The sequence below is a fragment of the Macadamia integrifolia genome, chromosome 1 (genome assembly GCF_013358625.1).
Source record: "Macadamia integrifolia cultivar HAES 741 chromosome 1, SCU_Mint_v3, whole genome shotgun sequence".
Lineage (NCBI taxonomy): Eukaryota > Viridiplantae > Streptophyta > Magnoliopsida > Proteales > Proteaceae > Macadamia > Macadamia integrifolia.
In genome coordinates, this window is record NC_056557.1 from 13,231,924 (window position 1) to 13,253,211 (window position 21,288).

At 36.0% G+C, this 21,288-nt stretch overlaps 2 protein-coding genes across 4 annotated transcripts; one reads left to right on the forward strand and one right to left on the reverse strand.

The window, feature by feature from the left end:
* Positions 1–1,523: 1,523 nt before the first annotated feature.
* Positions 1,524–2,542, reverse strand: LOC122075031 (gibberellin-regulated protein 14-like). The gene is made up of 4 exons (XM_042639978.1): positions 2,382–2,542; positions 2,264–2,299; positions 2,038–2,116; positions 1,524–1,951 (listed from the first exon to the last, which is right to left on the reverse strand). Exons 1-4 carry the CDS (start codon positions 2,436–2,438, stop codon positions 1,767–1,769), a joined length of 357 nt encoding a protein of 118 aa, XP_042495912.1. The 5' UTR covers positions 2,439–2,542; the 3' UTR covers positions 1,524–1,766.
* Positions 2,543–11,942: 9,400 nt separating this feature from the next.
* Positions 11,943–20,700, forward strand: LOC122080065 (calmodulin-binding protein 60 A-like). 3 transcript variants are annotated; one of them, XM_042646937.1, is made up of 8 exons: positions 11,943–12,139; positions 12,376–12,455; positions 13,241–13,307; positions 15,852–15,904; positions 16,036–16,517; positions 17,007–17,167; positions 19,501–19,707; positions 19,784–20,700. In XM_042646937.1, exons 1-8 carry the CDS (start codon positions 12,092–12,094, stop codon positions 20,414–20,416), a joined length of 1,731 nt encoding a protein of 576 aa, XP_042502871.1. In that variant the 5' UTR covers positions 11,943–12,091; the 3' UTR covers positions 20,417–20,700. The 3 variants fall into 3 exon arrangements, with proteins under 3 accessions (XP_042502871.1, XP_042502880.1, XP_042502888.1); XM_042646946.1 differs by having other exon boundaries at positions 12,388–12,455; XM_042646954.1 differs by lacking the exon at positions 13,241–13,307 and having other exon boundaries at positions 12,087–12,139.
* The last annotated feature ends 588 nt before the right edge of the window (positions 20,701–21,288 follow it).

Below are 21,288 nucleotides of genomic sequence, written 5' to 3' on the forward strand. Positions count from 1 at the left end.
TTAATTAGTCTTCCCCTCGAAAACTTCCAAAATGCTCAAGCTATGTGACATGACCCAACACACCCAAAGAAGCAAAAGAGCATCAGTGGGCATTAAAAATCCAGATCTTACTATCAGCTTCATCAGATTCGAATTCCAAGTTTGAAGGGTTTCCAGCATTTGCACTGCCCACATCATAAAGTGGATATAAATTGTTGAGAGACGTCGACAGTCTTCCTTCCACAGCAGTTAATATAACCCCTCAAAAACTCGATCCAAGTAACTCCGTTATCCGCTCTGAAAAAGAGATGGACGATAGCTTGGCCCACATGGACCAACAGCCTTGGAAAGCATTCAGGTGTTGCTGAATGGCCTCCAACAGCATCTTCGTCGGCAACGAGACTTTCTTGGCTTATACCCACGACACCAAGAACACTACCGTTCTGAGGACAACGGTGACAAACACCAGTGAAGATCCAGACGCCTTGTCAGCGTCGTTGTTGAAGTCAGATCTGAAGAAAGGAGGGATACAGTTGGCGATACAGTTGGGAACTAAGGTGAAGGCAAAGCCGGGAGTATGAATGTCAAACGGTGAGGTTTTGGTTATTCAGTTTACATTTTGACAAGGTGAAACCAAAATCGCACCGGATAGGAATAAGGTGAATCAAAATCGTTTTCATACGGTTCAGTTTTAGTAGTTTTTGTTATTCGGATCACAACCAATTTACATGGAGTTAATCGGTCGTTTTAAAAAATGGTTTGCTTCCTACAACTAATGTGAATTCCACATATATTAAATTTCTTAAAGAGTTATGACAATATACATTTATTTTGTCAAGTACAATATACTTTCTATGTAAAAAGACAAAACATATTAAAACTAATTAACTATGATTATGTTTTAAGTGAAATTCTCATCTCAGTTAGTATTTTGCTTCTACTTTTTTTCCTTCATTTTTTTTATCCAATTCGATTCGATTCCGACCTATAAACCCAAAATCGGATCAATTTACTACGATGCGATTCGATTATAATCGATTAGTTTCAGTTTCAATAAAAGGTTATATATTGACACCCATAGACGAGAAATCTGAAGAGATGAAGTTATTTTAGTCAAAAGGGTATAACAGATATTTTAACTCCTCACTTAACAATGATAGGAGGTCTGAGTCTAATTTAGTGAAAAAAGAAATGTTACTATAATACCCGCATAGGGGGGGGGGGGGGTTTTAAATTACCCATTTCTTAGTGGTAGTGTTTTGTAATTTATGGTAGTTTGTTGTTGGGCATTTAATACGATGGGTTGGTGCTCAGGTTTATTGTAGGATGATCTATTGACCATTACCAGTACGGCTTCTCGTATTATTGTGGAGCACATATGTTCCTGCAACCGGCAACTAACAGCAAAATTTCATCCAATCGGAAGGTATTGGGCCATTGGGGTCCCATAACAGAGTCTCTTTTGTTCTCAGAGCGATTTAGTAGCTAACCCAAGAGGAATTGATCAAAGAGATTAATTAGATCATTGTTCCTACAGATCCTCATACTAAATCACTTCTACTATTAATACATAATAGGAATGACAAAGTCCATTAAAATGTATGTAGCAGACGCAGATCAACAAAGCCAATGTTACAGATCACGAACTGTGAACCAAAAAACTACTGCCAAACACACACTGGGAAGATCATGAAGCCAGGCAAAACTACCTATCTATCACTCTCATCTCCCTACCAAAGCCTAAAACATAGAAATGAATTTAAGAAGTTGGGACACAATGTAAAGCTTCAAGGGCACTTGGGCCGGTTGCCGTGGGTGGTCATATCAGTGTAGCACTTACCGCACATCTCCTTGTTACCGTAGGTACCTGGTGGAACACATTTGCAGCGTTGGCAGCATGTCATGCACACTCTTGTGCAGTGTCTCTTTCTAGAGTGCAGAGAACACCTCACTCCACACAGACGAGGACACTCTGTATCCACCACAGCAAGAAAAGGGTAAACAAAAGATGATAAAAAGGAGGTTTTTTTAGGAGTGTGTGTGACTATGATACCTCACCTGTAATGCTCACCGGAGGGAGAGTTGGAGGTGGTGCCTTGACTGGTGCTGGGGCTGGTGCAGGTGTCTTGGCTAGAACCTATGTAACAAAGAAAGAAAAAAACATTTCATACCCATTTGCATAGGCTCTCTCAATAAGAGTCCTTGTTCTTGTGAAACAGAAAAGAGAAGAAAAATGACTAGAGGGGTGATAGAACAATGCATCTCTTTAGAAAGTCAAAATTACCTCAGAGAAAAAATCCTCATCGTCTTTAGATGAAGCCTACAAAACCCAAATCAGGCGTTTGAGCCTTCAAGAACATAAAAAGGCAAAAGCTATGAAACAGGCAGAGGCAGAGGCATACCTTAGTTGCAAGCAAAAGAAAGGACGCAATGAGGAAGATGAGAGCTTTAGAGGCCATTCTGGACAAATGTAGCAAGAGCCCAGACAAAAACAAGTCTCTAGGCAGTGAAAATACTCACAATCACAGCATGGAAGGACTCAATGGTGTCGCTGTGGTATTTATAGAATGAGAGAGAGAGAGGACCAAAGCTTTGGGATGGTGAGCTCGAGTGTCGGTGCCAGCTAGCTTAGGAGATTTTACACATGGCTGGTGGAGTGTAGGGTTGCTTGGCATTGTGGTGGTAGTACTGCTGTGGCAGTGTGCGGCACTGTTGTGTGGACAGTATTGGGGAAGGTAAATACTACTTGTGTTCATCACTATGTCGACTGAAAAATCAATCAATCTCTCTCATCTATATATTATCTTTTTTCAAATCTTCTTGGAGGCTGCGTATCCTTGTCCTTCTTTATAATAAACCTAGTGATCAACTCTAGAATCCAAAGAGAGCTTTCTGTATTTGATTTTTGAATTGCTTCTTTTTTTTTTCTTTTCTTTTTTTTATCACAAAAGCTTTCTGTCTTGTTTGCTTGGAGTGGGGATCTTTTTTATTTTTTTATTTTTATGGTAGAGGAGTTGGGATCTAAGATCTGGGTTTTGTGTTTAGCCCTATATTTAAACAAGTATTTGTTGAATTGAGAGCTGGAGAAGCTGAGAGGTTGCTTCTCTGGAGTTTGGTCACTTTCTAATTAGATTCAAATTAGAGGCTTATATTATGTTTGTAAAATGTCCACAATGAGATAAACAAGGAGGATTTAAGTTTAAAAAAAAATATTAAAAATGGGTCACTTTGAACTCAACCACTTACCACTGTCAACTGAAACTCTGAGTGCACGTGAGATTCTCTGCTTCTCACATGCGATGTATGACAGCACATGCTTTAGCTCCATCCTCCATGGTCCAGTCCAGCTCTACAGACTTCTTTTGGGCCTGGGCCTCTGTAGTTGGATTGTTATTCAGAATAGGTCACACAGCCCATCCATTACATTTGGAGAGTTCTCAAAGAAGGATATTCCTAAGCTTACAGGGTTGGATGCTGATTTCTGGAGGATTCCCCATCTATTCTTTTGAGGTAGGAGTTAGAACAGTAGTAGTAATAATGATGTCATGAATTATGACATGATGACAACTGACCCATCATTATCATCATCATCATCCATGAACGTGATGGGCGTGGGTAGATTAGTCAACCCCATGAGTTATCAGCCGATGGTTTACTTTGGCCCAATTATCATACCTCATAAGGTACCATGCTACCTTGGCAGCCAAAAACAGATCAAGTGCTTCTCTAAGGTACCAAAAAATTTTGAAGACTTCTGACATTGTGGGCCCAAAATGTAACACATTGTCTGATACCTACCTGGCTAAAAGCTACCCACCTTGCTGGGCCGGGCATCCGGGGTATGGAGGAGGACCACAATTTCTCCATTAATGCTTCTTTTCTTACTCTCTTGGACCGTAGTATGCAAAGTGTGGGGCATGACTCTTTGATAGTATTTTGGTGCATCCTAAGGAGCTGTCTAAGAGGATTTTACTCACAGGAACACAAGAGGAAAGGGGTATTGGGGAATGCATGTGATAGGAGTTAATCCCTATACCACATATCTAACGCAGGCTCCACAAACAAAGCTGCAACTAGTGCACTATGCCCTAGATTCACACTGTGACGTTTCACAACCCTAGGATATAGGGGGAGAGGTCATATCTCGTTCAGTCACTAGTGTAGGAAAACTTTATCCTTAAATTTTTTTTTTCAACTGATTTATTTTAAAATTTTACCCAAAAAAATGAAGAAAAAAAAAATCCTAATTGGATTTCTAGTGTTTATGCTGATTCCTACTGATTACTGATAAATAGGAATTAGTTGGTCATGTTGTATGCAAGGTTTTAAGAAATCAGATTGAATGGAGCAGAATTGGGGGGATGGGATCAATATTGGCCAAGGTCGATCCCAATCTTGAGGGCAAACCCGTATTGGTGGACAGGTAGAGATGAAGGATAATTATAATATACAAATATCGTTTTTTAAATAAAAATCAGGAGTGTTTTTGTTTGATCCTAAGATTGCTATTGGCTGTATTTTGGATCAATTGAACTTTACACATATATTGTAACATCATTTTATCGGTCCAATCATAAATTATTCTAATATGTAATATTAATATTGGTCCCTAAAACGGATTCACTTTTGATAATTCTACTTCACGCTCCAAATTTAACACCTTTACTGGGCTTCTTTTCGACAAAAAAAACAAAAACTTGGTGGGCTATATTTCTTGTGAGCCCATGTAGTCCTCGGATCCAATAGGTAATTTTAGTAGTCACCACAGTTAATGTATCAACAAGGTCTTTCTCTCAAAGGAGTGGGCAATTCATAACCCTTCTTTGTTATTTGGATTATGAAGCTTTACAATCCAAAAAGATAGGCTGTTCTAGATATGATTTCATCCACAACCTACTTTATCTCAACACGATTATAACCATGTTGAAGATCCAAACTAAAACCTTCAAACATTAAGTGGAGAAAGCTTCTCAAGTATATGAAGGCATTGAAGACCTAAACAAACCAATGTGGGACTATAACTATAAGACTCAACATCTCAACCAGAGGCAAGTTCTACCGGTGAACCTGAGCCAGCCCTGAGCCTAGGGAAGGGTTTTTAGGCCCAAGGTTGGGCCGGGCCAGACCAGGCCTAGTTTGAAGCTTCGGTTTCAGTATGACCCAATATATTTAATGTAAAAGTGTGTGGGTAAAAAGAATATATATAATTACTGAATACTGAATACTGAATACTGAATACTGAATACAATTTTATATATATATATATATATAATCGGTGCCAGCTCTGGTCCTGAGATGGCAAAATTTAGGAGCTAACAAGGTCGGGCTTGGTTTGGGCTGAACCCAAACTAGACCTGGGCTGAGTTAAGGGAACATAGGGTTGGGTTGGATTGGGTTGGATTTTAAAAAACTCGGCCTAGCTCAGCCCAATCAGGGCCGGACTGATTTGGGATACCCCAGCCTGCTAAGGCTGGGTTGGCCTAGGTTAACTGAACCTAGAATTGGACGCAAGTTTTATAAAACCTGGGCCAGCCCAACCTATTGCATGATTGCATCCCTAATCTCAACAGACCAAGTGATTCTACTATTAATCCTTATACCCAAACTAAACCCATGATCCTTTCACCCACACCCGAAAAAATTCAAGAGCTTTCACTTCTCACTCCAGATTTCCACGACCTGGTTAGTTCTTGCACTCTCAGATTATTTAGTGAGAGAGAGAGATATTTTGCAGAATTCTATGCTATTACTCATATTAAGGGTAGTAAAAAGATTTTTTTTTTGGTTAAAAATGGGAGACCTATATGCTCAAAAGCACCAAACCACCAGCCATGTTTGTGTCTTTCAAGAAACTACTATCACAAATAATTATAGAATGACTAAGGTGTGTGAGCTCAAGGAAGTCTATTATGCCTTACATGTTTACTTTTAGTTCAAACAGGTTTGCCTAAGTAGAAAATTAGAGCTTTGAAATATAGGATTATTAGAAAATGAACAACAATGGTTGGAACCACATGCAAGCATGTCAATACAAGGGGGTATATGTTGGAATTCAAATGAAATATGACAAGTGACCTATTTAGATTTTCCACATTCTATATACTAGTTAAAATTGCCAATTTGTTTTGCCTAGTGGTAGAATTTAAGTAGGTTGCTTAGATAAGCTAACTTCATTGAACCATGAAGCGACAATTTTCCATTAGGTGTTGGAATATTTTAATGGTTTTAAAAATTGAAGATTCAAAATATTATTTTGTTTCATCAAAGTGTGTATTGGAGAGCTTTGTCTCTTCCTAATAGGCATCTAAACGACCAATAGGTGTAACTATTGGAAAGCATGTCTGAATGGTCAACAGACATGTATTATGGAAGAGACATGGCAATAGGAGCACCCATCGGAGGAGTCCCTTCTCCTCCTATATATAGTATGACAATCCCTTATTATTGTTTGGTTTTATTCTTTTGAACTATTGAGCCTAGCTTTGCTCTCCCAAAGGATCATAGCCTGTGTACAATCAGATAAAGATCAATGGTTGTTTTATCTTGGAGGTAAAACGCAAGAATCCCCAATCGTACTAATGTAAGGGGGTGTTTCAGACCTTAAAGAGAGTATCTATTTGTGATACAACTCAACCTGTTTGATTCGTTGACTTCAACAATCTGTGTCAATCTTCTTCATCAATTCATCTTACTTCAACCAAAGAATGCATCTCAACAATACCGGTCATGTAATTCTCAACATCAGGTACCTATTTCTTACAATCTTAAGGTTTGAAACAAAGAATCTGATTTGAGTTATAAAGCATGATCTAAAACAAGTTGGGTATATAATGATTGTATTCGATCTGTTAGATGTGAATGTTGGTTTGATTAATTTCTATTAGATTAAATATCATGATGAATGCTTAAAATTAGTCGGCACTGAACATTTTGATTCTCATGATTGATATTGTCTGGGCCCACATATCTTATGTTTATGTTTCTTTAAAATTTTCATTTTTAAAATAGAGAAGTGAGATGCTTGCCTGTCATACTCTTTGTCTTTTGGACTATCATTATCATAAACCATTCGTAAGGATAAAAAAAAAAATGATATCAAAACAAGTGCTTTGTAGTTTCACCGAAGGAGGGGAGAGTTGGTAGCACTTGTACGAGAATGATGGAACAGAAACAGTTCACGGTGAAGGGCCCATGGACGGCCGTATGTTTACTTTTTACATGGAATTGCTCTTTTCAACTATTCTAAAGGTTTAATCAAAGTAATTCAGGCTGAAATCGTTGACATGAATATTTATCAATTTTGTGCTCAAATTGACATTGGAATGATAATTATTCTGTGGTGCTGATAACATGGTTTGAGGAATTTGATCGAATAAGTCTGAATCGGTGGGATCAAATTGGTATCGATTTTGATCAATGTTTTTATTGTTGGATCAGTATAAATGAAAAGTAAAACGGAAATAAAAAATTTCTTTAAAATTTAATCCATGGATACTTCTGTTTGACCTAGGTTGATTCATATCAGGATCAGATCGTTATCAGCCTTGACCGGTCTAGACACCGTTTTTTTATTCTTAAACCATGGTCAGCAAAGGAGATAAGCATGTGCTTGTTCTACTAATGACATTTATATTTATATATAAATCCAATTATTAAAATTGGGATTTGATTATATTCATAAACCATGTGAATTCATTGTTGTTATATGGTGACTCAGTGGAGATCCAAATTGAAATAATTATGATACAAGAAATTTACAAGCTGAATTGTATTAATTTCATGTTTAGAAAATTGACTCTAATTTGGGATTAGTTGGTTAAGTAATCCGATTATGATTGAGAGTATATTGGATCCATGTAATGTTCAATTGATCTCTGTAGACTATATGTAAGGTTATGTATGTGTAAGCTATCCCAATAATTATTTGGTGATGCAACAATTTTTGCAAATAAGAAATTTGTTAACATGAAATTTTGGGGGATAAATATAGTCAAGTGGCATGAGTATTAATTAATGTCTATTATTTGGATTTTAATTTCAGTTTTCCAAATATCTGAAATTATGTGTATCTGGAATCATTAATACATAGAACCAAATGAGTTAACCATATATAGTTATGCAATATGAAATTGTAACATGAAAATGGTAGTATTTGATTACTATGTTACATGATGCTATAATTTTGTGGGTATTCTAAATTATTCATTATATGCATTACTCTTATTATATTATTGACATTTATATGTGAATGCGGTGACCCCAAAATGTGCGGGTTCTTACGAATACATTTATTTGTATGGTGGGTTTCCTCTTGTGGAGATGATCAAGTAAAATGATTAATCACTACTTAGAAATGGTATCTAGTAGGTATGTATAGAATTGGTTATGTAAGTGGTTGGAACATTACCTTAGTTCAAAGATGGCATGTACAAACATGTGTTAGTGAAGTGATTCATGGAATCGGTAAAATAAACCTTGGTTACAGGTTTCGCCATTATTGTGTTGGTTTATGACTTTGTATGAAGGTCAGATCAGAAAGCCAAAAAGGCTAAGGATCTATATGATAGATTAAAAAAATATAGAAAGCACATATATATGTTTTGGATATATGTGGTGAGACTAGTAAGATAAAGTTATCAACTTTATGTAGTCAAGAAAAATAATTTGACTAGGATTTGTATACAGTCACAGATTATTAAAGTGATATTATCTAAATGAATGAGTTTTATAAGGGCTGCGCACATATATATGTTTTGGATATATGTGGTGAGACTAGTAAGATAGAGTTATCAACTTTACGTAGTTAAGAAAAATAATTTGACTAGGATTTGTATACAGTCACAGATTACTAAAGTGATATTATCTAAATGAATGAGCTCTATAAGGTCTGTGTTGTAGGTCATGTGATGGAGACCTAACTTATGTGAAAAGTTAAATTCTTGAATTAGGTTCAAAGGGTAAAAATGAAGTCACTCTAGTACTATTACTAAAATATTTGTTCATTCTGGTTAGATGGAAAAGTAGTACCACCACAATAAAATGAGGATGAGTTTTAACTCTTGATCAAGTCGAATCTTATGAAATGTGGTGATGTGTTAACTGTGATACACAATATGGGCTGACTAAAGTGGATGTAGGGGGTCAGGCCGCTTACCGATGAGAGTTTTATAGGCAAACTCTCTAAACATTCATAAAATTAGGAAAAGGGACAATGCCAGATTTTATTAAAAAAGAAAATATCCATTTCATAAAGAGATCGTAGTTACGGTCGACCGGTAGAATATGGCTCGTGGGCTAGTTGGCTATAACAATGAGGAAATGTTCAAAAAGTCTGACTTCACCCGTACTCTGTAGTGTAGTTCATCAGACCTAGTGTAGGTTCAAGTCCTTAAGACACCTGCAACGAAGTGTTCTACTGTGCTTTATATGCTCAATATTTTGACTCGAGATTTATCAATTTTTTAAACTTGTGGAAACTTTAGTAGTTGTATTGAATATTTCGAATCTTGCGGGGGATTGTTGGAATATTTTAATAGTTTTAAAAATTGAAGATTCAAAATATTATTTTGTTTCATCAAAGTGTGTTTTGGAGAGGTTTGTCTCTTCCTAATAGGCACCTAAGCGACCAATAGGTATGACTATTGGGAAGCATGTCTGAATGGTCAATAGGCATGTATTATGGAAAAAAACATGGCTTTTGAAAGCACCCATTGGAGGTGTCCATTCTTCTCCTAAATATAATATGACAATCCTTATTTCAAAAATGTTTTTTTTTTCTCTATTATTGTTTGGTTTTATTCTTGTGACCTATTAAGCGTTACTCTCTCAAAGGATCATAGTCTGTGTACAATTAGACAAATATCAGTGGTTGTTTTATCTTGGAGGTAAAATGCAAGAACCTTTAATTGTACTAATGTAGGGGGCTTTTTAAACCTTAAGGAAAGTGTCTATATGTGATACGACTCAACCTGTTTAGTTCGTTGACTTCAACAATCTATGCCAATCTTCTTCATCAATTCATCTTATTTCAATCAAAGAGTGCATCTCAACAATATCGGTCATGTAATTCTCAACACCGGATACCTATTTCTAACATTAGAATGTGCATTTTTTTTTTTAAATAATTTTATTTATTTATTTATTTTGTTATTTGATTTTTGAGAGTTGTACATGAACAATAAACACATTTGAACATGTGAATAAGGAAAAATCCAATACGGCGGGGTCCTCCATGAGTGCCAAGAATACTGATGATTAACAATTATCATTACTTTGGGAAAACAACATCCTGTATTTGAAAATAGATGTTGATTTATAACTTTATATAATAATAATAACAATTCAGCCTTATCCCTACTAAATGGGGTTAGCATATGGATTATTGTAAAAAAAAGTAAAACAAAAGAATCAATTTTTTTTTTTATATAAATAATAGAAAAAAGAAAAAAACACCACAACAACTCATACTTATCATATCTAAATGAGATCAACTATATGGATCTTTGCCCTCAAAAAGCTCTATTCGATGTCATATTTGAAAATAAAGCCTAAACTATGCATGTTTTTCTTACTACATATGGTCAATATGCCTTTATTTAGCTCTTTTGATTTCTTCAATCTATGTCAAAACCTTACAAAGAAAAAAAGAAAAAAAAATATCAAATCACTCACCTGTGTTGCTGCATCCCATGGCTACCATTGAACATTGTCATATCATCTCAAGCGAATTTCTTAGAACTTATGATAACTCCCGAATCAACTTTAATATGGTTATTCCTTATTTTATATTTTCAAATTTTGCTACACGTTCATCTTAACATTTTCATCTCTGATACGCTAAGTTAAACTATATTATTCTTTTAAAAAACCAAACATTCTCCCTCATATATTATGGGAGGTCGTACAATTATCTTATAAAATTTTCCTTAAGCATTAAAGGAATACGTCGATCAAACAATACTATGTAGTTCTCCACTTCATCCATCATACTTTAATTATCTTGAGAAACATCATCCCCTATATCACATTCTTTATTATAAATGAGCCTAGCTGTTTACACCCTAGGTGTAGCTACACTGGTTCAAAGGCGGTGTGTGTTAATAGGCATCTCTACTTTGACCCCCTCACGACTGATCTGTTATATGGGTTAAGTGTGGTTGTGTGTAACCGGGGTTTCCCTTAGACCTGAATCGTAAAATCGATCAGGTTCAAGGGGTTCATTGTTTAAAAAAAAAAAAAAAAAAAAAAAAACTCACTTTGTGGTATCTCTCTTATTTTCCTTATCCATCTTAGTGTTAAAGTTACATATATTGTTTTTTTAAAAAAAAAAAAAATTACACGCTATGTACTCTGTCTTCACTCTTCACCATTGTGTCTATTTTAATATTTTTAATTTTAGTTTTTATATAATTTTAAGGGAAAAAAACTTTCCCACGATGTCAATGTACTGATGCCCTCACACAATTATTTATTTATTTTTTTTTCTCACTCTTACCCTGACCCTTACCATGTGGATTCCCTCTGTATGATTATATTCTAAATCCTGTTATTTCACCTTTCTCTCTGCCTCTTTCTCCACTGGTCCCTTTCTACCCGCTGGGAGGATCCAAAACCAAGGATTATAAGATCTCAAATGCACCAATACGCATCCGATGATTAGGACTGCATGCTTGAATACTGGTCAGATCAGATGTGCACCGGAGGCACTCGAGAAGATCCGGGTCAACTCCGTAAGGAAGCCATCCTAATGGTTCGAGAGTCTACAGTGTACAGCCCCGAGAAGTGATAGACCCCGAGGGTAAAATGGAACTTTAGATGACTTTCGAAACCCGCCAAAGGGAAGATGCGACGGGTCAGTGGGTCACGGAAGACGTGTCGATATGATCCTCCTCTCCTACTGCTTTACGCGCTTTCGACGCTTACGACGGGGCCCCGCACTCGGATCCCATATCCATCATCGCATCTTTTCTCTCTCTATTTGTCAGCTTTGGTCCTTCTCTCCTCTGCTCAAAGCCTAAAACTCAATGGCTCTCTTCTAAAATCTCCTCTTTCGGTTCCCGTTCGTGACGAGCCTTCTTTGTCTCTATACAAATTCACAATAATTCGTCGCAGAATGTTCCAGCGCAGCCAAAGTAGTGGCGGGACATGGTCGGATGGCAAGGTTTTGTCACTTACCCATTTATTTCTATTTATGATTCTGATTCCCTCTTCTTCTTCCTCATCTTCGGTTGCATGTCCCCATTCATCCATTATTTGTTCTTTCGTATCGTCTTCCTTCTTCTGCCTCTTCTCTGTTGCTGTTGATGCTCAGTTCTGGGTGGAAGTGGTGGAAGTGGGAGTGGGAGTTATTTGGATTTAATTATCATTGCAACCTAATTACGTTTATTCTCAACTTAGATTATGTCGCAGAAACGGCAACCTGATGAGGAAAATGAAGGTAACAGCTCCGGGGAGAAGCGTCAACGCAACTTGAGAAGGTGAGAATTGAGATACGTTCACTTGTTGCTTTCCCTTTTGCTCTGCTATTACTTACGCTAACCGTCAATAGTCTTAAAATATGTTGAAGTAGGAATTTTCCTTGTAGGGTTTTGTTGATCATGGTGAAATATGATCGCTTTCCTATTTACCCCCTATTTTCTTTTTGAGTTGAAAATTGAAATGAATTGGATTTGCTTAATTTTGTGTATGGAATTAAGTGGGTATGAAGGTTGTGTTGGAAAGTTGAACAGGTTCTCTGAATTCATGATTGGCATGTTGCCTTATTTTCTTCTTCTTGATCACCTTTTAATAAAATCATCTTCTTAAAAAAAATAAATAAATAAATAAAAATTAAGAATGATAATAATAATTATACTAATAATAAGATTGCTATGAAAACTGGAGTCATTATGATTTTAGTCTTGATAATTGGCATTTATTTACCTATTATTGTTGGTCTAAGAAATAAAAATTCAAGTAAGGTCCATAAATTGATAAATGAATGAGAGAATGAAGAACTTGCTTGTTGCCTTAAATAATAAGTAATGCACTTATCTGTCTGTCTTTATTTTGACTAGGGTTTATGAACTCTTGATAACGATAATGATGCTTTCATGATTCCCATATTTTTGTGTGTTTGTGAATGTGGGTGGGTGGAGGGGTGAAAAACAGATGATTTCATTATTACATTGATTAAAAAAAGGACTATCATTGCACCATCCCGAAGATATTGCTAGTTTTTTTTTTTTACCAAATTTTTTTTTTCAATGTTTTCACTTTTCAGTTTGATGTTAGAAGCGGTGAAGATGCATGCTGTTCAGACATTTTTGGAACCCTTTGTTCGAAAAATAGTAAGTGTTGTCCTCAAATACTGCACTTAAGAATCCTTAGTTTCCACCCGATCTTAAGAATTTAGTTTTTGGTTTAATGATAAATCTATTACGGAGAAATTTGCATTTGAAATATTTTTGATTAATTCATAGTTGACATTGTCTAGCTTTTGTGTGTTGTGGAAGGCTGGAGCCTCCACAGGTCGTGCTTGATTCTCTTCTAAACTGTTCAATAAGTGTCCTTTCTTCTGCATTATTTCTTTTTCTGTTTCATTTATGCAAGGTATTTTTTTTCCAATTCATTTGGTCTGATTATATTTGAAGTCCCCCCCCCCCCCTTTTTGGAAGAAATATATCTGGAGATTTAAGATGAGTATTCTATCTAGCTCAAATTGTTTAATAAATAATTAGTACTTCCTTTTGCTGATAAGTAGAGGATTTCAATCAGTATGCATCTTTTATCTCATTGAGTTCACTCTGAACTTGCAATGGGTGGTCATTAATCAGAAAAATTGGTAAGGGTTTAAGATACTATTTCTGTTTTCTCAAATAGGTTTAAGAACAGTTTTGGGGCTAGAAACAGAAATGATTAGGTTGCTTATTTGACATGGTGGTCCAGGTTGAGAAATGTGTTTGGATTGTCGTTCCAAGTTTTCTCTCCCTTACTCTTTGGGTAATTTTAACAAACACTCTGATAGAAAATGTATTAGGTATCAAGTGGTTTTATTTTAATTATAAAAAAACTCTGAAAACCATTTCTTGGCCATGGTAAGATACATTAAAAGTGGGTGCCAAAAAGCACCAAGAAAAAAAAAACATTTGATGATTATCGAAATGCCCTTGTATTCCATTTTTGAGCTCTACTACAATGGCCCTATACAACTGAAAGCATTTTCAATGCACCAATACTGTTATTTCCTTTTGGAGCTCTAAAACATTGCCAAACCTTCTCTGTGGTTATCTGAATGCCCTCCAGGTAGCATGATCAGAACTGAATTTTTTTGGCACCAACCAAGGGAACTTGACACTGTTCAGTGTGTAAGAACCTTACCAGCAGGGTTAACAATACCCTGATCCAATAGGAAACCATAGTAGAAGTAATAATGTTCAAAATTTAGGCAAAATTGAACCAGGAACAGGGTAGTGGTGGGAAGATACACAGGAACCAATCTTCATAATGTTGGTGAAATCACTCATAGAAATAGGTGTAGCAGATCATCTCCTTCATGTCTGTAGCATAAACAAGAGAACCCTAGTTTATTTTCATGTAATCAATAACTAGGGTTTCTTAGAGTAGATAGGGCAGCATAGGTTGCTGTAAGCCAGGAGAGAAGATTCTTAGAAGACTATCAAAGCAAGGATTGAAGGGGGAAAAAAAATACTGATTAACCTTGCTCTGATACCATGTAATGGATATCAAAGCTTAGACAACCAACAAAGAGAAGAAGAGAAGAACTGATGAGAGGAAGAAGAAGAGAACAATGAGAAAGGGGCAAGAGCTAGAACACGATAGAGTTGAATGGCTCTATCGTGAACTGCAATCACCTTTATATAAAATAGTAACCGGCTCTTAGGAGGGTAGGAAGTCTACTAAGAACCAAAGACTAATTACAATGAAAGGAAACTACTACGTAAGTCTATAAGTCTAATTACTTTAGGAAAGAAAAATAACAACCAACTACAACTAAGCTATTAGACCTGATCCCATGGTACACTGTTCCATGGAACACCCCACGATACACACTTTTAACACATACAGCCAAACGGACTTAGGAAATTATAGGATGACACTTTAAACAAACAACTAATTACTCCTTGGACGGACACTGATAGCCATTGTGGGTGCATCACTTTGTTTTTTTACTGCTTTATTTTTATTTTTTTTGAAAATTTAAGCTTTTCCCTTTCTCTTATTAATTTATTTAAAAATATCTTGAAACTGTAATGGTTTTTCTTTTAAAGAAGTTGAAGCCTTATTCTTAATACTAATACTTTGCCTTATCAGGTTCATTCTACTCAGTTTGGCTTTATTTTCTTCTTAAGCAATTGTGGAGAACTGAGCTATTATTTCTAGTTCCTTAATAGCCTTTATCCCCAAACATAGATAAGTTCATCATTGGTTTATCTAAACGGCTCTGCTTCTATGGCATATACTTAAATGAACCGAATTATGGTTTATCTAAATGCTCTGCTTCTATGGCATGTACTTAAATGAACCAAATTATTTTAAGAAATATATCACATAATAATGGAATGATCAAGTATATTGCAATGTACATGATACCCGAGTTTGATACCCACACAAATGTCATTGCCGAAGGCATAGAGTCTCAAAAGAACATGAGACAATTGCTTTAGATAATGGACTTTGGTTTACAAGGTTAACATGAAAACAATTTTAAGAAAATTGGTATGAACATCACGTTGCTAACATTGAAGTCTCCTGTATGTTATTGTTTTTAATTTATGGTTTTACAGAAAATTTTCTTCAGTATGATATAATTTCTTCAAGCCACTCTGCAATACTGCAAGAATGGCTCATTGATGAATTACATGTCTCTTTAGGTGAAAGAAGAACTTGAAGTGTCACTGAGAAAGCATTTGACCAGTATGAAGCAGTGAGAACTCATTCAAGCTTACCTCTTATATCCTATCATATTTATTAATCAGTTAAGAGAAAAGTTATCCTTCATGATGATAATTGTATTGTTGATGCATTTTGGTATTTCTTGTTCCGGAATTGGATTAGACAGGTACATCCACCTGCCTCAAGAAGTTTAGAATTGCAATTCACAAACAAGGTCTCTCTTCCAGTTTTTACTGGCACAAAACTTGAAGCAGAGGAATGTCTGGCCATGAGGTTAGGTTTAGTTGATACCATATCTGGTGAAATTGTCAACTCTGGTCCTGAATCCTCGGCAAAGGTGGAAATAGTGGTGCTTGAAGGAGATTTTGGAGGTGATGAACTAGAATATTGGACAACTGAAGAATTCAGTAACAACATTGTTAGGGAAAGGGAAGGCAAGAGACCGCTTCTTGCTGGAAATGCATTTCTGAATCTTAGTGAGGGTACTGGTGTTGTTGGCGATCTTGTTTTTACTGATAATTCAAGCTGGACAAGGAGCCGTAAGTTCCGTTTAGGGGCAAGAGTCATCGATAGTAACTGTGATGGCATTAGAATAAAAGAAGCAAAGACGGAATACTTCATAGTAAAGGATCACCGGGGAGAATGTGAGTATTCCAATTCATTAATATTATTGTGAATAGCACATAGATTTTCCCTTTCAAAACTTCTTGCTTAATTGCTTCTCTTTACTTATTATTAGGTTTGATATTGCACTTGCCAGTGAAGATTTAAACCCCTAGATCCCATTAAGACAGAGATAACCTGACATTAGATATCATTATTTGTCACTTGTTATGATGTACAAACAACAACTCACCCTTTTCCTAACTAAATGGGGTCTGCAACATGGATCCGTGGGAGGATTAAAGAAAAAAAAAAAAAGCCAGAACCTAAGTTGTGGCACATAGATCCTAAGCCTTCTGAATCCCTTCTCTATAAAAGTCACACAGCAAGTCTGTTCCCTTAGAAATTTATGCAACTAAAGGGGAAAACTGCACCAAAATCTTATAACTGGACTGGGATTTGTTATGATTAGAGATGAGACATGGAAAAGAAAGGAAAAGTGTAACCTAGTTTCTGGTTTTTGTTTGCAGTGTACAAGAAGCATTACCCTCCTTCTTTGGCTGATGAGGTATGGCGCCTGGAAAAGATAGGCAAAGATGGAGCTTTTCATAAGCGTTTGAGGAGTGAAAATATCAACACTGTGAAAGATTTTCTGACTTTACTATGTATAGACACTTCGAGACTGAGAAATGTAAACTCCGATTATCCTTCCTCATTTTATATACACAAAAGGGTTTTATGGACAGGCTCACCCATGTAGAATTTATGGATGAGCAAGTCTGTTTTTTACATGTGGAAGGTTGATGTGGCAATATCAACACTGGATATTTCAGGAAAGATTTCTATATGCCGAATTTCAAATTTCAGACTCAAATTCAATCATTGACCCTTCATGTATGTCCATGCATGCTTTTGGTAGTCTGTACCCCTCTTCATAGTTCTGGATTATTTTTTTTTGATACTTTGTTTTGCCTCATAGTCAATTCCATTTGGGCTGAAACTTGACATGTGAGAAGGAGATCTTGAGGTCTATCTATCTATAAAATTTCAGTACCATCCAACATGCCACGTCACAAAACTAGATGCCCATCCATCGGTTCCATATGGGTGTGCCTGTCCATATAACCTCCTCTTTTTGTATATGTTATAGCCACGAATTCCATGGTGCTGCCATTTGTATTTATTGCATAAGTTCAGTTTGTCTGCTATTATTATGATTGAATCAAAGTTTCACCATAATGATTTCTTATGTTAAGAAATATATTAATAAATGATTGATAAGCTATGATTGTTTGAAAATAAACATAATATATCAAAAACTAATTTATGCAAATTATATTTTGGATGATAATATTGTACACGTTTAATGTTAAGCTATTCAAAGAGGCAAAATTTCAAGCAATAAATCTGGAAAAGGTTATGTTAAATATTTTTGAAAGGGTTAAACTTTGAACTAGATGGTACAGCAATTGAGGTTTGCATATATGTGGGACACAATGGCTTATCCTGGTTGGCTGAGTATTATCTAGATCAGTACAAAAATTAGGTAAATTGACAATTACGTGTCAGTTACTCATTACAAACAATTTGGGGAGACATGTTTACACCATGGTTTACCATTGGCTTGTATAATTTTGCATCAGGTATGGATTAGTTATTATAATTGTTGTTGTTGTTGTTGTTGGATATTATGGCTATGGATTAATTCGCTAGGCATCAGTAATTCCGTTGTGTATATTATTTTTTGGTGGCATGTTTTAGTTGATGGAAGTAGAGGGGGCAAATACTTCGAAATATGGGGGATGTTTTGGAGTCAAAAGGTTTTAACATAACTGGGACTAGAAGAGAATTTGATTCATTAGGATGAGACATGAAAGAGTAGTTAAGATTGATGACTGCAAAATACCCAATTGTCAATTTCAAATTGCCTTGGTTTGCCCAATGATGAGGATGGAGATAGGATGGAGAGAGATTTTACTTTGTTAAATTGAAGGCTAGATTATTTAGGATGGATATATTGACTGGACATGGTTTGTAGAGTAAGAATGTTGGGAAACCAAGTAACAACACTGATACTTAATATGTGACTGGGATGTAAATGATGAGTTGGGTGAATATGCATGACTAGAACGACCGGAAATGGGAAAGAGAAATATATTTTTCTATCTGTGAAAGCCAAACCATGGTATCCTCACCTGCTAAATTGCTGCGTGGAAGATTGGTTGGTGATTTCTTTTCTAGGTGAGTCATTTAGTGAAAACCATCATTGTGTAGTAAAATTAGCTAATCTTCCAGTGGAAATACTGAAGAATTAACCTTCAAGTATGTGTGCATGGGCGGTGTTTAAAATTTTTATCAGGTGTTTAAAATGTCAAAAGAGTCGCTGGATGGTTATGAAACCATCTAATACATGCCTTTGTACTTTTGTTTCTCGTATATTTCTTCGACTTTTATGACTGTCTGAAACTGATTTTATCAGAACCCCCGTATAAGAGGAGATACCATCTGACACATGGTTTTTCATCAGAAAGGTTAGACGACATTGCATAGTTAAGGATAAGCATCAGTGGATATTATTTTCCAACTACCTTTGAGAAAAAGACCTACCATTTATTGTGTAACATCTCCTTTTATAATTGATATTTTGTTAAATAAGGTTTGGGAATTTTTGTGAAAAGTCAGAATTATGTACAAGTATACCGAGTGGTTGACTTCTTTGTTTTCCCAACAAGTTATGCCCCATATAAGAACTTTAAGTTACCACTTTGTACATGCAGTTGAATGTAAGGTTATTTAACCGTACGGATTGGATGAAAATGGCTGGTGAGAAAATTAATTAAAATAACAATGCAAGTCAACATATGTTTCTGGCAGTTTTTACACCCCACCTCCCAAAAAAAAAAATCTTAAATTCTTTAGAACTTTGAGATCCCTGTATTTTCTATTTCACCTTCTGGATCAGAACTTCATTTTGTATATGCTGTAATAAGTGCTGGGCATATCTAATTATCTGAACATATGCAGATTCTAGGGACTGGTATGTCCTCTAAGATGTGGGAAGCCATTGTAGACCATGCTCGGACGTGTACACTTGATAACAGGATTTACATGTACTACCCCCCTAATGCTCAGAAGAGGATGGGTGTGGTCTTCAACATTGTAGGACAAGCTTTGGGACTCCTTGCCGAGGAGAAATACATTCCCATTGATGAGCTCTCAGACACTGAAAAGGTACATTGTTCACCTCGCTTTGAGTTGATTTTCGTCATCCTTAATCTAAATCTTTGGTGGTGAAATGTCATTCCAGGCTGACACACAAAAGCTGGTACAAGTTGCCTATGAACACTGGGAACTTGTCTCTTTGGAAGATGGTGCTGTAGTGGGAAACTTTTTGCAGTCACCTGCTGGTTGTATTCCCTCCAGTTCAACTGTGGTGGAAAGTTCACACAGTAATAAGTTGACAAGCCCTCAGAAGCCGAATGATTTGGATTTTAACCAGAATGTGTTTTCTTCAGATATTTCTTCTATCTTATCCGTTGGGAGCACAAGTAAATTGAGTAATTACAACTTTCAAGGTACCAATGACATGGATCTTCAGTATGAGCAATCTTCCAGTATACCGAGCGAAGTTACAAACTCCCTTATCAGTGACATGGAGTCCATGATGCAAAGTTTCTGTGGTGAAGACGACCTTCAATATTTTGATACTGAGGATGCCTTTCGACCTCAAAGCCTTGGTTTGGATTCACAAGGTGACCTACATAGTGCTGTCAGTGGCTTCCTTACCATGTCAGCTCGGTCTGCTGCAGCTGATTCAATTTGTAAAGCTCAGACACAGTGGAGAGTACTATACAGCGTCCTGAGATGGAGATTCTCGATTCGGAGGATTGTGTCTTCAAAGAAGAACAAGAAGAGAGAATTGGACAGAGACGTTTGGTGACTCTTGGTGAAATAAAGAAACATAAATATATGGTTGGGCGCTGAGAGTGTTGGGTCAAATTTGTGAGAGTAAGTAGTGATGCTTATGAGAAAAGAAAGAGAAATAGTGGGTGCTGCCCAATTAGGTTTTCTGCAGGGTTGTGGAGTAGTGGGTTTTGGGCAGATTACAATGTACATAAACATAGATATGCTGTACAGAACAATGAGAGCTACTTGTGGTTGCAGTGCAGCTCTTGATGCTTTTATACATGTTAAAGTATGATATGATGCTCGAATTTGGCTGCATTCGAAGCGAGTATGTGTTGAGCCTTTGGTCCAATGGGTTTTCTTTATAATAAGTCACCTTAGTGGACCTAAATTATGGGTAAGAGATAGAAATACAGGATTTACTTTATTATGTTATTTTATTATGTTCGTTTGAATTAAATTGTTTCATTATTTAATTGTTATTTTACATGGTTGTTAAGTATAGGATAGAGTCTTGCCTGATTATAAATTTTATTCCTACTTTGAATCAAGTTTTATTATGTGAGGTACTTATTCTAATTATTTAAGACAGTTTTAGTTATGAATTATGAACATCTATTCCTATCATGGATAAAGTTTCATATTTTTTCTTTTCTATTTCAAGTCTATTTTCCTTTCCTATTTCAAGTACACTTTTATTTCCTATTGTAAATACAATTTTTTGCCATAGAATCCCCAGTTCATTTTTGCTCCTATGTTCTGCATGATTCAGAGTAACTTCTTGGTGAGATGCTAAGGTAGGGCTGATGGGATTCCAGTTTAGTTCCAGGTAAGATGCCTAGTTCATATCCAGCTAATTTTTCTTCCATTATTGAAGTTAGTAGTTTTTATTACTCATATTCCTGC